The 18,288-nt window shown below is 41.5% G+C and overlaps 1 protein-coding gene across 1 annotated transcript in view; it reads right to left on the bottom strand.

Annotated features, from left to right (window-relative positions):
• Positions 1-205: 205 nt before the first annotated feature.
• LOC126094438 (histone H4 transcription factor) overlaps positions 206-18,288 on the bottom strand; it is a 97,166-nt gene continuing 79,083 nt past the window's right edge. Inside the window, exons 8-9 of the mRNA XM_049908806.1 lie at positions 16,365-16,498; positions 206-935 (exon numbers count right to left, since the gene is read on the bottom strand). Coding sequence (XP_049764763.1) covers positions 581-935; positions 16,365-16,498 — 489 coding nt within the window. The 3' untranslated portion in view covers positions 206-580. The remainder of the gene's footprint in view (positions 936-16,364; positions 16,499-18,288) is intronic.

The raw sequence follows: 18,288 nt of genomic DNA, 5'->3' as shown, positions 1-18,288 counted from the left end.
ATTAATGTCTAGTCAGGCGCATGATTTTAAATACTATGTATACATTTATAAAATGCATTTCTATGAGATTTCCATTACATATATCCACTGAGATTATTATATAGAAATCTGTAACAATTAAGGACAAATTAAAACTGTGTGCCCGACCGAGACTCGAACTCGGGACCTTTGCCTTTCGCGGGCAAAGGTCCTGAGTTCGAGTCTCCGTTGGGCACACAGTTTTAATCTGCCAGGAAGTTTCATATCAGCGCACACTCCGCTGCAGAGTGAAAATCTCATTCTGGAATTAAGGACAACTTGGTATACTTTCAAACGAAGATCTGCATACAGCTAATTACAGGTGCAGCAAATTATGCCATTTACCTAGTAGCTAATAACATATTTTAAATGCTAAAGTTGTTTTTAATAGTTAGAAGATAATATGGTCCATTTTATGCAACTATATTACCAGGAGAAAAATATAACTTCTGCACAGCCTTTATAATACTTATTCAATTCATAGTCGTTGCACCACACAGAAAAGTCATCAGCAAAAGGACACTGTGCAGCACCAACATACACAACAACTTTAACATAACAGTCAGTTAGTATCATCTAAAAGAGTCATACTGGGTAACATTGTAAGTTCTTCAGCCTCTATTACTTCAGACTGTATTACATTTCCACTATGATCTACATCAGAGATTGTTATGAGAACTTTGTTGCTTCCAGTGTTGTTCTCTTCAAACTTCTTTTCATCTAGAACCTCATAAACTTCAAAACTTGCTGGCTCATTCTGTGTCCTGGAAGGCACCTTACGCAAATGGTACCTTTTGTTTGACAAAGTCATCTGTTGCTCATCATGTGAAGAATCCCCTGAGATCATTTGAGTTACTTCAAGGCTTTCGTAGCGTACCAATTGCAGACGATACAAACCGTCCTCATGTTGACGATACCTGAAAAGCAAATTAAACAATTAGCTGTCTGGAGGTAACTAAATGCTTGATGGAAACATTAGAATTTCTTGCTACATGTGATACTATTACAGGTATGTCCGTTGGAGGAGATTTAATGTGTTTGCATTTATCAGGAACAGAAAGAGGGGTCAACAAATAAAATTTATAAAGAGAAATTATGTAGCGCAGATAAGGAACAATTCTATGCCAGTTCCAAAAAACAATTCAACAGCAGTATTAATTCAAGGTTGGATGGCAACATGATATAAAGGGCTCCACACTATGCTGACAACAGAGTACTTTCAAAGATGAAATGAAGCAGACTGTATATTGCTGAACAGTGACTGTCAATTTAAAATCAATAATATGGAAGGTAGTCATCCTAGAATTCTGCCAATTGGCCTTCAAAATAAAATTACTAATTGCTTTGGTAATGAGCTTTATAGCCACAGAACCAATTCACGTATATTTTATTAATAATATGAAATAATGTGTTGCATAAAATCTGACTTCTGCTCTGCTTCAGTGAAGTAAGTGATAAATGGAAATAAGTGTTACAAACTGTTTTTTGTTTGATGATGAGTGGCTACAATAGTCAAAGAATTAACCTGTATGCCTCAGTGTATATACATTCACATGTTTATGGGGTAGCGACAGGAAGGGCATCTGACCACCCTCTACCACTAACATTGCCATGTCCAGAATAACTTCCTGACCCTGTGTGAAGACAAGATAAGGCCAGGAAAAAGATGAAGATTCAGTGGGATACAGAGACATGTCACAACACCAGGAGCACCTACACATTTCCAGTTTCTGATCTTTTAAGATTTTGCACAGGATCCATTCTACACTATCCTTTCCCTTCAACCCTTGTCAGAACAGGGAGCCACAAGCTCCAAGAGCTTGTGCATTTCCATAAATTATATGCATCTTTTCTCCTGCTGCCACTTGATCAATAGATGTTTGATCTATCAATATTGTATTCTACACTGTCAGATAGACAGAACATACAAAGAAAATAGAATAGTTACAGGGGGAGAAAATATGGACATGGCATACAAGAATAGGCAGAGCTTGAAATTAAGGTAGAGAAAACCGATGAAAATAAATCACTTTCGTGGTAACGGAGGTAGAAGTACTAGCTGCGCCGTCTTCCCAAGTGGGAAGGCGTGCTGGACCCTGGCACAAATCCGCCCGGCGGATTAGTGTTGAGGTCCAGTGTGCCGGCCAGCCTGTGGATGGTTTTTCAGGCGGTTTTCAATCTACCTCAGCGAATGCAGGCTGGGTGCCTTTATTCCGCCTCAGATACACTATGTCGGCGATTGCTGCGCAAACACTGTCTCTATGTATGCGAACACTGTAATAAACCTACCACACAAACATTTGGGTTGGTTGGTTGGGTTGGGGGAGGAGACCAGACAGCCAGGTCGTCGGTCTCATCGGATGAGGGAAGGAAGTCGGCCGTGCCCTTTCAAAGGAACCATCTCGGCATTTGCCTGGAGCGATTTAGGGAAATTGTGGAAAACCTAAATCAGGACGGCCGGGATGCGGGATTGAACCGTCGTCCTCCCGAAGGCGAGTCCAGGGTGCTAGCTACTGAGCCACCTCGCTCGGTCAAACATTTGGGGTTACATTCATCTGGTATAAGAAGTTCCCAGGGGAGTCCACTGGGGACCGAACCGCACAATAACCCCGGATTCGATGTGGGGCGGTGGAGGGATGGGTGGGCTGCTGTGGCCTGTTGTAGGGTTGTGAACCACTGAGGGCTACGGCGGAAGGAAGCCTCTCTGTTGTTTCTAGGTCCCTGGTTTAAATACACAATACACCCATGGGCGAAAAACAGCTTAAAAGGAGGGAGTGGCTAAGGATGGTGAGAATAATTGGAAAAGGAAGAAGATATAAATGCGGTATAACTAGAAAATAAAGTACGAAAGGACAGAGGGGAAGAAGAAGAAGAAGAAATTTAGTTAAAGGACATTTCAGGTCTGAATCACATCTCATTGCAAGGTCCTGTAAGTAAGTGATCTAGAGCTGGAAAAAATGAAAGGTTTCTTTTACGTACATACACATGAAAATCAGTAGCAACTAAATTACGGTCGGTGTATAGTTCATCTTGCCAGGATACATACATAAATAAGTCAGAAAAATAAAGACACTAATCAGTGAACACTAACAGTGTTACATGATTATTCTCTGTATTTGAAATCAAGTAATTCATGGAACAACTGAAGTGTAAGGATCACCAAAAATAACTGGAAACAGTAAATATATGAAGAAAGCAAACGGAAACTTATGTTGAGTGGGCACCACATTTGAAAACGGAAATGATTAAAGCAGAAGGTAGAACAATATAACATAAACTTGCAAAATCGCTGATAGAATGGCTGCAGAGGAAGGAATGCTGTAAAACTGTAACACTGCTGTGGTTATTCTCCTTCACCAAAAATCAAATGAATAAAACAAATGCTCCATCAGCATCCTCTTCCTTAATGTGTGCGTACGTCTATGTCTACAACTATACTCCAGAAGCCACCTTACGTTGTGCGGCGCAGGGTACTTTGTGTACCACTGTCGCTGCTTTACCCTTTTCTGTTCCACTCACAAATAGTTTGAAAGGAAAAGACTACATATAAGCCTCCAAATGAACTATGCAAGCTCATAGCTCTCCAATTTTACCTTCATGTTCTTTTTGGGAGATATAAGTACAAGGAAGCAATGAACTGGTGGAGTCTTCCAGAAATGTACAAACTCAAAAATTTAATAGTAAACTGCACCATGACGCAGAATGTCTCTCTCGCAGACTCTGCTACTTTAGATGGCTTAGCATCTCCATGACAATTCCAAGCTTACTAAATAAAGCTGTAATGAAATACACTGCTCTTCTTTGGATGTTCTCTGTTTTCTCTGCCAATCGTATCTGATATGGAATGATGATCAATATTCAAGTACTGGTCAAATGAGGATGTTGTAAGCTATCTCCTTTGTGGTTTCATTCTTCAAATTCACCTCTGTAGCGCATCTGCCTTACCTACAGTAAGTTGTATGCGATCATTCTACTTAAAATTTATCCGTACGCATACGCTTTCGATTTTTTACTGATGTAACTGCTTGCAGTGACTGTTCTGGAATCATGTAATCATACAACAATGGGCCTTCCTGCCTATTTTTAAACAATATGCTTTATTGTTAATGTCAAGGATCAACCACCAATTCCTGCATCAAGTGTTGGACCTTTGCAGATGTTTCTGCATTTCGCTGCAATATTTTAGCATTGCGGCTTCTCTGTACAGCCCAGTCCCATACCTGTTGTATCAATACAAATTAACAGGGACAACAGAACATGACGGACTACCAGTACTCCAGAAGTGACAGCACTGCCCTGTTCTGCACTGACTACCACCACCTTACAGCAGTACCAGTTATTCTTCGTGTTATACTGTCCGTGTTAATACATACTGATAAAACATATGTATGGTACTGGACTAATTTGGCACAGCTCCATAAAAAGGGCATGTAAAATTCCACCTTAAAATTAATGTTGTTTGTAATGGGAAACAAAGCAATGCTTTCCGCTGACAGTGGGCACCGCATGAAAGATGTGCTGAGCAGTCTTGTTTGGGCTGACTACAACTACACATTGTAAAAATGAGATCGCAATTATCTGCCAAAACATCAGGAAAAATGTGCCTGACCGCTGTTAAGAGAAACCACTGGTATAAGGTTCTGTTCCCTTCCCTTGGGGTACACCCGAAATTACTTGTATGCTCGAAGATTTCTCTCTACTGAGAATGACATGCTGATTTCTGTTTACCAAGAACTCTTTAATCCTATCACACAGCTAGACTGATATTCTGTATGCTTGTATTTTGTTCATTAGCCAACAGTGCAGCATTGTATTGAACGTCTCCCGGAAGTCAAGGAACAAGGCATCAACCTGGCTGCTGGTATCTGTTGCTTTGTGGGTCTTGTGCCGAACAGAGCAAGCTGGAAGTTGGGTTTCATACGGTCACTGTATTCAATAAAATTAATGTAATACCATACAAAAAGGTTAGGTATTAAGAGGAGAATGGAACAAGCTGGATGTAGCACACTGGACAACTCTCAACACAGCAATAAGATTATAGGGTGGTGCATTGAACAGATATTCTCTATTTGCCTATTATTTAAAGTTTCTGAGAACGCTTCTGACTCAGCACAACCAAAATATTTACAAATAACCCTTGACAAACAAGGCTTTGGTCCAAGCTATGTCAGTATACTGAAGATGCTATAACTTCCATCAGGCTTCACCAGAATTGTAACAAATTTAGAACTGGAAGTGGAGATCTAGTATCATCAAAATTACTCTTAGCAGTCCTAGAAGGAGTTATTAGATCCTTTTACTGGAAAAATTAAGATGGAATGTTTGTTAATGGAACTCCTTTGTTTTAATGATGATACTGTGATATGTATATCAGGAGCAGTCAAACTTCAATAATTACTGGAAAAACTAATGACAGAAAATTTGAAGAAGCACGTGAAAAATCAAGGCTCACTGAAAAATGTATTATCAGTATACTTAAAGTAAGTAATACAAATAACAATAAAGCTATAGAACCAACTGATGAGTTTTTGTAATTAAGGCAGTTGAAGATGACTGCCCAGACAGCAAAAGAAATGACAAAAAAAAAAATAAAAGTTTCTCTGAATGCTTTTGGGAAACAAAACTGAGCTGATGTGCCTAAAAAGGAAAGTTTACATCCAGAATGTATAAGCAGTTTTTGTCTTGGGGCAGTGAGACATGGACTTTAGCGTACAAAAGAGTCAAAAACAGAGTGTTGCTCAGAGAGCAATTAAGAAATGTATATTAGAAATACTAGGAGATATAAGAATACAGATCGTAATTGCAGCTGTAAAAGAAAATGAATTGCACACAAGTGAGACATATCCTACATCTATGTATGTACTCTGCAAGCCACAACATGTTACCTGGAGGAGGATACCATACACCGCTATCAGCCATTCTCTTTCCTGTTCCACTAGCAAAATGAGTGAGGGAACATCAGCTGTACATGTGTGCAATGAAGTTACCACCTTTTCCTAAATCTGTAATAGCAAAGCTACCATAGACCAATGCAAGTTTCCCATTTATGTTGTTGTTGTTGTTGTGGTCTTCAGTCCTGAGACTGGTTGATGCAGCTCTCCATGCTACTCTATCCTGTGCAAGCTTCTTCATCTCCCAGTACCTACTGCAGCCTACATCCTTCTGAATCTGCTTAGTGTATTCATCTCTCGGTCTCCCCCTACGATTTTTACCCTCCATGCTGCCCTCCAATACTAAATTGGTGATCCCTTGATGCCTCAGAACATGTCCTACCAACCGATCCCTTCTTCTAGTCAAGTTGTGCCACAAACTTCTCTTCTCCCCAATCCTATTCAATACTTCCTCATTAGTTATGTGATCTACCCATCTAATCTTCAGCATTCTTCTGTAGCACCACATTTCGAAAGCTTCTATTCTCTTCTCGTCCAAACTATTTACCGTCCATATTTCACTTCCATACATGGCTACACTCCATACAAATACTTTCAGAAACAACTTCCTGATACTTAAATCTATACTCGATGTTAACAAATTTCTCTTCTTCAGAAACGCTTTTCCTTGCCATTGCCAGTCTACATTTTATATCCTCTCTACTTCAACCATCATCAGTTATTTTGCTCCCCAAATAGCAAAACTCCTTTACTACTTTAAGTGTCTCATTTCCTAATCTAATACCCTCAACATCACCCGACTTAATTCGACTACATTCCATTATCCTCGTTTTGCTTTTGTTGACGTTCATCTTATATCCTCCCTTCAAGACACCATCCATTCTGTTCAACTGCTTTTCCAAGTCCTTTGCTGTCTCTGACAGAATTACAATGTCATCGGCAAATCTCAACGTTTTTATTTCTTCTCCATGGATTTTAATACCTACTCCGAATTCTTCTTTTGTTTCCTTTACTGCTTGCTCAATATACAGACTGAATAACATCGGGGAGAGGCTACAACCCTGTCTTACTCCCTTCCCAACCACTGCTTCCCTTTCATGTCCCTCGACTCTTATAACTGCCATCTGGTTTCTGTACAAATTGTAAATAGCCTTTCGCTCCCTGTATTTTACCCCTGCCACTTTTAGAATTTGAAAGAGAGTATTCCAGTCAACATTGTCAAAAGCTTTCTCTAAGTCAAATCCATTTATATGGACTTAAAAATAAATTAAGTCTTACGCATCCAATTACACAATGTACGTGTTTACTATCAAAAAGTTGTTTATGTTTGAAGCTAAAGTGCCTGCAGGGGGGGGGGGGGGGGGCGGAATGGAAAACTGCTCTTTATTTTGGGACCAGCTTAAAAAAAGGTTGAATTTGCCGCACACAGTCAAGGCACAAGTATCTCAATAACTAAAACAAACTCAAAAGTCAATATTTATCATATGGTCTTACATAACTTCCATGATTTTTAAAAAAGATGATCCAAATTGTTTTCAGCTGCAGATATCAATGGTTGAAACTGGGATGACAAGTGTGGGGTAAAGTTTTTTTTCTTTTTTGCCCACTTTGAATAGCAATCATAGAAAATGTGCTACCTTATTGACATTGTCCATGTAATATTAAACTTAGCACCAAAAGTTGAGTAGTAGTACTAGTTTCAAATTTCTCATTGCAATGGTCAACTTCTTAACTGTTGACAAACATGATCTTTGATTTGTGATAATTTGCACATTGACTAAGTGACCTCTACACTGATAGCTCTGATGCCACAAGTACAGCACATCTACAGAACCTCATCTGAGATATGCCTGCTGCTATGGTAAAAGTTTTAACAAAACTGGAGATGGTCAGGTGGGGACATCTATCAAGGAAATTTATTATACTCGAAAGTAGAATAAGCTCAAGAATTCTTCAGCAAACCGTTGTTAAGTATATCCCTTTACACAACTGTGCACCTTCACCCAGAACATGATGGTAGTCTTGCCTAGGTGGGAAAGCTCCTGAACTGCTTCTGTAGTGTGATATGCTACACAATATTTGGTGTTGTTGACACTGTAGCATTTCAACAGGTGGCATGTTTGTGCTGGGCAGTTCTCACCACAGTGGACACCTGACTCAACAGTCAAGGGACTGCATGTACCTGACATGTTGTTCAACGGACTCTGATTCCGGTCATTATGGTATGCAAGAGATCATTATGTGGAACTTAATAATATTCCTACAGACCAGAGTAAAAAGCTAACTATGACAGAGCATCTGCTTCTTCACTTCTGAATCTACACCTACAGACATACTCCATAAGCCACCATACAGCAAAGGATACCACTATTAGTCACCCTTTTACCTATTCAACTCACACGTGGAAGGAGGGAAAAACTACTCTCAATATGCCTTTGTACAAGCCCCCAGTTTCTCTCATCTTTGTAGTCCCTATGTGAAATGTGGTATAGTGGGAGAACTGTTGAGCAGTCAGCTGCACATGCCAGTTCTCTATATTTTCTCAATAGTTTTCTGAGACAAGAACATGTCTTCCCTCCAGGGATTCCCATTTGAGTTAATGAAGCACATCCGTAACACTTGCGTGTTGATTGTACCTGCTAGTAACAAATCTGGCAGCATGTCTCGGAATTGCTTCAATGTCTTCCTTTAATCCAACCTGATGGAGATCTCAACACTCGAGCAGTACTCAAGAATGGTTACACTAGAGTTTTACATGTGGTTGGTCTCCTCCATAGTTGAGTTACACTTTCCTAGAATTTGCAAACAGGCACTGTCACTGTCACTTCTATCTTCTCCTTTTCCTTGATCCATTCTTCTCCTGATAACACTAAACATGGCTTCAAGTGTGCTAAGCTACTCTATATTACTCTAAATGCCTTTTACTATCAGCATCATCATCATCATAATTGTAGCTGTCATTAGTGTCGTCGTTGTTATCATCATCTACATAATTACTGAGAATATCTCTAGTATATGCTGTTCCTGACCAGATGTAAGAAAAAGACTTAAGGCCCTAATTTGGTCACACTAAACAGGCAATAAATAAATAAATAAACAAACAGTTCTGTCTGGAGGCAGACATTGTCCACTACTGGTCTATGCATGCTTTAATGCTCCAGCAGCTTTTCACTCACTGAGCTTAGAAAAATTCTGACCTTTGTGGTTACACAAGACACAACACTCTTGTGACCAAAGTATACAACACTCCTCTGCACTCTTTCCTAATTACTGAGTGAAGTGGCGCAGTGGTTAGCACACTGGGGTCACATTCGGGAGGATAACGGTTCAAACCCACGTTCGGCCATACTGATCTAGGTTATCTGTGATTTCCCTAAATTGCACCTTGCAAATGCCGGGATGATTCTTTTGAAAGGGTGTAGCTGATTTCCCTCCTCATCTTTGAATCAGTTTGAGCTTTTTCTCTGTCTCTTATGACCTTGATGTCGATGTGATGTTAAACACTTATCTTCCTTCCTTCTCTTACATATTTATCTTATTCTACATATTCTCCACATTCGGATCCATTTGGGTCATTCTTTCCACTTCCCACATGCTTCAAGTTGCATAAACATTTGTTTTGTTTTGTTTTCGGGCACAAAACAAAAAATGTTCAAATGGCTCTGGGCACTATGGGACTTAACATCTGAGGTCATCAGTCCCCGCACAAAAACAACGAAGGTCATATGCACCCATGTCAGAATCATAAAACACGAAGATAGAAAAAAGGAGTTGAAAACAATCACACATTAAGCCGAATCGATGGGAGAAAAGACAGCTAAAAACAGGTATTTGGAGAAAGGGCCATAAATTACGCCATAGAAAAACAGAGATCCTTAACTAAATTAAATGTACCTTGCCATATTGCTACAACTGATAAAAAGTAAAACATGGTCGACAACCTGCACGTCGTCTGCTAAAACGGTCAATAACTCAGATGCTAAATGTAGACTGGAACATATGTGGTTAAAAAAAAGGGCATTTTATCAGGAAATTGCAAACTGTCAAAGGTTGAGGGCAATGAGCTAAAGTAGTGGGGTGCACCACTTAACAAATGGTAATGTCTAAAAGACAGTGCCAAAAATGCTCCACATTCGGATCCATTTGGGTCATTCTTTCCACATGCTTCAAGTTGCATAAACATTTGATCTCCTCACAGAGATAGGGCCGAGAGAAGGTCACCCAAGCGGCTGGGAGAGGTTTAATTTCCCGAAGTTTGTTCCCATGAAGGGAGGACCAGTGGTGATGCCAAAGTGACATCACCTGCTGACAGATAGCAAGACAGAGATCATCGGAGAGAATGGAAGAATTAGAGGGCGGAGGTACCAGGACTGCAGCCTTGGCAGCAGCATTAACAGCCTTATTTCCCATCAGACCAATGTGACCAGGAGCCCACAAACATCACAGTGGCTCTATCAAGAGTGAGCAAGTGACAGCTTCCCTGGACGCGTTACACTAAGGGATGGATGGTGTACAGCAACCAGTGTAACTGAATGGCACTGCGAGTCGGAGCAGATGACACAGTAGAGAAGCCTGTGTGTTTGGATGTACTGGATGGCCTGATACAGGGTGACAAGCTTTGCTGTAAATACTGAGCAGTATTCCGGAAGCCCATACCGAAAAACATTGGTGCCAATGACGAAGGCACACCCGACACCACGGTCAGTCCGACAGCCATCAGTGTACACAACCATACTATCGTGAAGTTCTGTACGAAGTTCGAGAAACTGAAGATGATAGAGCAAGGCTGTAGTAGTGTCCTTAGGAAGCGAATAAAAGCCAAATTGAACACAGGCTGTGCTCCCAATGTGTCTAATGAGTTCAATGTTGGTGATGAAGCATTAATATCGAGACTTCATGTAGTGCATGCCGATTGCCATATAATTCATTGTTTGAATGTGAAGGAGGAGATGGCGTCGGACCCGTCGGACGTTGAGGCCGAAGAGGAAATTGTATGCATATCGTCGGATGAGGATGATGAGCCGGTATCGCCGTGCCCGTCCGAGGCGATGGATACGCCGACGGAACATTTTAACTAGACCGGTTTTCGGACGTATGTGCAAATGGCGTACTGAATATACACAATCTGATGCAGCAAGATTCGAATATGGAAAAATGGGATCTATTGAAAAATATGACGAGAATGCCCAAAACTTTAGTACATTTAAGCACTATGACATATCGGATGAGTAAGTTTTTTGCTAACAAGTATAATGGTGTTATTATTAATAAAATCGTTACATATGTGTATAGAATTAACGTAAGAGTGGAGCGACTAACACTGGATGACAGGGCTAACAAAAAATTTTATGAGGATCAAGGGGCAATAGAGAAAGTCAGAATAGCGTGTACTAATAAATTAGGTCCGTTTAGTTTGAAACCGGACAAGTCTTCTGGTGTACCATGGAGAAAGTATAGTAGGCGTAATGCTTTTAAATTTGTAACTTATTGTAAACCTGAAACCAGTGCAGAAGTTGGAAAAATTAAATCACGGGTAGATTTAGAGAATCAGTGTAAGTGTAAAAACAAATTATTCCAAGGAGTGAATCCGTTTTATATAGGTGTACAAGTTGCTGGTGATGAACCTGATAAGACAGATGTTGTGCAGAGTGAAGTTAAATATGTTACTTTTATTGTACGTAATAGAGTCTATATGACATTTTGTAAAAGGAAGGGAACGGTCACGTTCTAAATAAAGGTTTTTCTTACAGCTCATGTCTGCGTTGGAGTTTTTTTATTCAAATTGGGAGCACATCCATTGGAAAAGTGGCAGGTAGCGCGAAGTTAAGCTGCTGGAGCAAGAGTTGAAAACGAACCCCAGGAAGTAACAGAGAAGAGGGATGCGCCCCATACTGGTGATCAAAGGTGTCATCGAACTAGGAGGCATAGGATGGATGGTCAGTCATGGCAGACAAATGGCATGCATATCTGCTGAGGAGGAACGCACTGTGGTATGATAGCGGTAGTTTGGCAGCTTCTGCATACTGACTCTCCACCGGGCTAGTGTAAAAGGTGCCAGTGCCCAAACAGAGCCCACTATGATGAACTGTATTGAGATGGCGTAAGATGGACAGATAAGCAGATGCATAAATGAAACACCCATAGTCTAATTTTGAATGGACAATGGACCTAAAAACAAAGGAGGGTGGTCCGATCCGCTCTCCAGAGAGTACCTCTGAGGATATGTAAGATACTGAGGGACCTCGTAAAGCGGGCGGCCAGGTAAGACATGTTGGAGGACCAAGAAAGATTCCTATCAAGCACGAGCACCAGGAATTTCGTAGTGTCAAGGAATGGAAGAGTAACGGGCTCCAGACATAAATGAGGTGGAAGAAACCAATTGCGTGCCAGAAATTGATACAAACTGTTTTGTCAGTGGAGAAGCGAAAGCCATTGTCGATGTTCCATGAGTAAAGATGATTGACACATTGCTGAAGATGCCGCTCAGTGAGACAAGTCCGTGAAGAACTTCAATAGATGGCAAAATTGTCAGCAAAAAGGAGCCGGAGATGCCTGGCAGGAGACATGTCATAAAAGGGTTAAGATGGTTGCAAAGAGGACAACACTCACGACGTAACCCTGAGGCACACCATCTTCATGGATACGCATGTCTGACAAGGTAGAACCCACACATATCTTGAAAACTCTGTCTTTTAAAAATTCCTGAAGGAAATGGGGTATGCAGAAACAGAAACCCTATGTGTAGAGAGTGTGAAGGATACCAGTCCTGCAGCAGGTGTCGTAGGCTTTTCTCCAAACCTTAAAACATCATCATAGTCTGGTATTTCCGCAAAAAACCATTCATGACATGGGTTGACAAGGTGACGAGATAGTCAACTGCAGAACGGAACACTAAAAATTGCGCGACTCTAGCAACCATACCAGTCGCGCGTGTGTCATCATATGTTCCATCACCTTGCAAACATAGCTGGTGAGAGAAATGATGCGATAACTAGCCCTTACTGGGCTTAGGTATGGGTATGACAGTGGCTTCATGCCAGCATCTGGAAAATGTGCCCTCTGTGCAGATGTGATTGTAAGTATGAAGGAGGGTGTGCTTGCCCACAAGAGAGAGGTTCTGCAACATCTGAATGTGAACATTGTCTGGTCCTGGGATGGAGAATCAGAATTAAGTGAGAGCACGATCTAGCTCACTCACAGTAAAGGCGGCATGGTAGCACTCACAATTCTGAGGGGAAAAGGGTATCGCCCGATCCTCTTCCACTCGTTTCCGATGAAGGAAGGCAGGGCGATAGTGGCAGGAGCTTGAAATCTCCACAAAATAGTGGCCCAAGGTGTTGGAGATAGTATTAGGGTTCACTATGACATTGTGTGCTACTGCCAGGCTGGAAATTGGGGAATGGACCTTGATCCCAGAGAGCCATCGGATGTTGGCCCACACAATGGAAGAGGGAATGGAACTGTTAAAAGAACTAGTAAATGAAATCCAGCAAGTTTTTTTGCTATCCCAAAGAACACAAAGACACTGTGCATGCACCTGCTTATAAAAAATGCAATTTGCAATCGTAGGACGATGGTTAACAGTGTGAAGAGCACGTCTCCGCGCACGAATGGCATCATAGCACACCTCAGCTCACCAAGGGACCAGGAGACAGCACAGTAAAGAGGAAGTGCAAGGAATGGAATGTTCTGCAGCAGTAAGGATAACATATCTAAGATATTCTACCTGGTCATCACAACTGGAGGTATACGGTTCGTAGAAGGTCACCAGGGAGAAGCAAAGCCTCGGCAGTTGGCCTTATGAAACTGCCATTTGGGTGTGCACGTAGGTGGGGTAGGAGTCAGCAAATGGATAGCACATGGGAAATGGTCGCTCGAGCACGTGTCGGACAATGGACCACTCGTGACAATGGGCAAGCTGGGCAGTGCAGAAGGAGATGTCCAAATGGGAATAGGTGTGTGTGAAGTCTGAAAGAAACGTGGGTGCTCCCGTGTTAAGGCAGATGAGATTAAATTGGTTGAGAAGGTCAGCCAAGAGAGCATCTCTGAGACAGGTTCTGGAAGGGCCCCCAAACGGGATGGTGTGCACTAGAGTCACCAAGCAGCAGAAAAGGGCGAGGGAGTTGCCCAATAAGCTGAGGAAGTCTGCCCTGGTAACAATGAACGACTGAGAGATAAAAACGATACAAGGGGAAAAGGTCATGTCTGGAAGGTATAGGCAAACTGCGACAGCTTGAAGCCGGGTAGTCAGGAAGATGGGTTGACAATCATGGATGGGCAGCACGACTCCCCCATCAGCTGGAATGCTGTCCTCTTTGTTGGATTGAAGGCCATGAATGTTCCATAGGAGGAGAGTCATGATGATGAAAGGGGAGAAGGGAAAAAATGAAAGATTGTTACCCTGGCAGCTGCAGAGTACCAGCCTTTGAGGACTGACTGGTACAAGGTATAGAGGCTGGAGGATCCTGCTCCATGAGATCTACAGAGGCGTTGGTATTCTCCTCCTGTTGGTCTGCAGAGTCCAGGGTAGAAAAACTGTTGTGGTGCACACCAGCAACACGCACGTCAGCAGGGCGAGGCTATCACGTGGCGACGCCATCGAAGAGGATCTCCGAGTCGGTGAAGGAAAAGACCGTTTGCCTTTCTCTGACTTCTCTGAGACTTTCCGGTTAGTAGAGGGAGACTCAGATGTTGGTTGGCTGGAGAGACATAGGAAGTCTTCGCAGGAGTATTCCTTCTGTCCTTTCCAACCTGCTGGTTGTTTAACAGGTGACTTTGCCTCATGAGGTGAAAGTTTGGTGGCTTGTTCTACATCTGGAAGAAGAGAGGGGTTGCTACCATGACACTGGGCAATTTTACAACCGCGGTGTTAAATTTGATGTCACGTGTCTGTGTGGCCACATCCTTCGTGGAGAAAGAAGCAGCAAGAACAGTACTGTAAGTGGCAAATGGTGGAACGCAGGGATTCCAACTAGCTAACAACTTGCGAGCAACCGGGTAACACACTTTTTCCTTCACTCGGCTCCTATATGGCCCACTCATTGAGACACGTGGGACAATCTCGGTAGGAGGCGGCAAGGTCACCATTGCAGTTGATAAAGTGCAGAGAAGGAGGCGGTCAATCGCCCTCATGAGCACCCCTACCAAAAGTTACACATTTGGCCGGGTGTTGACAGGACACTCTAGTGTGGTTGTAACGATGACACTGGTAACAGCGCATCAGGTTTGGAATGTACAGTCTGACTGTGATAATTCCACAACCTGGTTTGATCTTTGACAGACACATCACTTTATCAAAAGTGAGAAAAAGAGTGCATGTAGGCACTAAGGAGGCTTCTACCTTTTTTTATCACCCAATGGACTGCAATGATACCTTGATCAGAGAAGCACATTTGGATATCTGTCTGTCAGACTATCGAGCAGCCTAGTGTAAATAACCAGGGGAAGAATTCTGAGTTCCATGGGCCTCAACATGGACGAGATAGCTGTGGAGGAGTGAAGCTGGAAGCAGTTGTTGTTCTTGAGAATCAGAAGAGGCAAATAACGGATTTACCGTAGCAAAGGACTGACCGTCTTCATTACATGAAACCATGATGATCCGTGGCTGGGAGGGTCTTTGAATCGTTAGCCTCATTCTGTTTATGTTTTGTAGACATTGACTGTGAAGATGATGATTGGCTCATTGCGAGAAAATCCCCAATGATTGCCAGCATCTCCAATGGCGTGCTCCTTCCAACTGGGGGCCCTCTTCAGAATGGGGCGCACCCGCCTCAGGTGATTGTTCACCACACCTCAAGTCACACCTGAACACCTGACAGAGGTACCAATCGGCAATTTGGGAAGGTAGCAGCTCAGGCAATCTCCCCTCCCTGGGCCTGACCTGTATCAGGGGTACATGCGAACCCTACCTGTCAACCTGGCGGTGCGAATTCTGCGTTACCCAGACACCTTTTATGCGTCAGATGGCGTTCAGGGGTGCGTGCACAGGGAGGAAGGAGATAAAGAGAAACCTTGAATGCAGAAGTGGGGGAAGGATAGGAAAGAGAGAGAGGAGAGAGAGAGAGAGAGAGAGAGGGGGGGGGGGGGGGGGGGGAATGAAAAACAGTGGAGAGACTGTTTTGATATTGACTATTGAAACTGCAGAACACATTTCCAAAAACACCCCAGACATGTTCCCCAAGGTAGGGGAAAAAGAACAGCAGGAAGATAGACATGCAGCACGGAAGGTAAAAGATGCTGAAAAGGCTGGGGCCCTGTGGTAGCCAAGCATGAACCTGCCAAAGAGGGGTGAGCCCCCTGGGGGACAAACATTTGTGCTGATAATGCAAATGATATAAATTTCTGTTGATGTATGTACTGTGCTGTCGCTCCATGACAACAACATGTTTCTTGTTACTTTATGTTAGACGTTCACACTCTATAATCCAAAAACTGAGGAAAAGAGAAAAGACATACCTAAATCTCTTATGCCCTGATGGCCATCTCAAGTCATGTTCTCTAAAGACATGTTTCGTGAGTGATGCACCACGCTGATACTGCCTGTCGCACAAATGGCAGCAATACAGTGGTTCATGTTGACCTTCGTGAACCTAAGAAGCAAAGGACAAAGTAGTGAAGTCTTAGCAAATGTATTTTACACTGTATATATATTTTATCCATTTTCAGGATACATTCTTGTTGGATAAATCACGATAAAACAAATATAACTGACTTAAAACCTAGAAATATCTGTAAGAAATTTATCTACTACTAGGGAAAACACAATTATGTTAGAGTTTATTTCTGAATATAGGTACTGGAAGAGGGCTTTTTTTTAATAGACAGACCAACTGCAAATATGAACCAATACTTGACTCTGCAGTTTCATTATGTCACACATTCTAAGTTTTTCCACATGTATATGACTTCTTTGGTTCCAAATGCTTGAGAGCAATTTTCACTGACTCCACCACATCTAACTTTACCGTTATTTCATTCTGCCCAATTATTTTTTATTTATTTATATGCAAATTACATAAACCGTGTATAACTGTAAATGACATAGAAGATGGAAAAGGCGAAAGTACAGTTAATTTTCAATAACAATGGCAGGGAAAATAACAAGGCAAAAAACAGAACCAAAAAAGAAGCAAAATGAAAAACAGACAACATAAAATAATTAGTACATGTTGACCAACAAAACATAACAAACAATACAAATATATGCATAAAAAGTCTGTATGTCTCAGTTCAAAAATTCATTGCAGAGGTCAGCCTTTCTTCTTGAACTGTGACCATGGTACATAATAGTGCACAGGATAGTCAACCATGAAGCTCATAAAGAAATAAAAATATTTGCAAATGGTGCTAAGTATCACAACTTTCTTAAAAAGATTATGAAAAGAGGGCCTCATGGAAAATCTGCATATAATTCAGACAACCTTTTTCTGCAGAATGAAAATTTTCTTCAATGTGAGTGAATTGCCCCAAAAGGCATTTCCATCGCACATTATAGTATAGAAGTACCCGAACAAGCTTTTTATTGTCTGAAGGACATGATTTTAACAGCTAATCCTGCTAACTATGTGTAGGCCCAAGAATTTGGTGCAATATATCCTTTGTAAGTGCTGACTCTCAAGTACAATAGGTATCTTCTGTGGGACTCTGTGATAGGAGCTGAACAAGGTATCACTAGTTGTCCTCAAGTTTGCTGGCAGTGAGTTTACTCTGAACCAGATTAGTAGTCCTGAGATTAATTTGTTGGCAGCAGTCTTTAGATTGGTCGAATGTTTGTTGTTCATCACAACACTAGTATCGTCAGCAAATGCACTGAACTTACAAGGGTAATATATGTCATAATGACACACTTTGTTGAGAGGTATTTTGTGACCTATACAGTCAAAAGCCTTAGAAAAATCACAGAATATACTAACTGGTTTCATTTTTTTTTTTTTTTTTTAAGGGGTCTACTACATTGTCAGTGAAAGAAAATACAGCTTCAGTTGTGGACATATCTTTCTGGAAATCAAACTTTTTTTCACTCATGATGTCAAAGTTTTTGAGGCAACTCACATTAGTGACTTGTGTTGCCTCCTTCACTACAGCAACCTTCATATTGACCACCTTGATTCACAGAAGCATTAAATATGTGGGCCAAAACTTGACATAGTTGATTCGAGTAGTAGAATTCTAGAAGTTTACGGAAAACATTTTTTACACCTAATTGTTTTTTAGAGGCAATGATTTTCTTTTACTTCATTTCCAGTAATGGTGGATAAACTTTCCTAACTTATAGGATTAGGAAAATGGTGTTTTGGTATTTTCACGACACTTCCTATGGTGTCTTTGCAGCCTACATGCTATGCAACACTTACAAAATTGTCATTGAAGATTTTTGCAA

Source organism: Schistocerca cancellata, chromosome 8 (genome assembly GCF_023864275.1).
Source record: "Schistocerca cancellata isolate TAMUIC-IGC-003103 chromosome 8, iqSchCanc2.1, whole genome shotgun sequence".
In the NCBI taxonomy this organism is placed as follows: Eukaryota; Metazoa; Arthropoda; class Insecta; order Orthoptera; family Acrididae; genus Schistocerca; species Schistocerca cancellata.
This window is presented reverse-complemented; position numbering and strand designations above follow the sequence as displayed.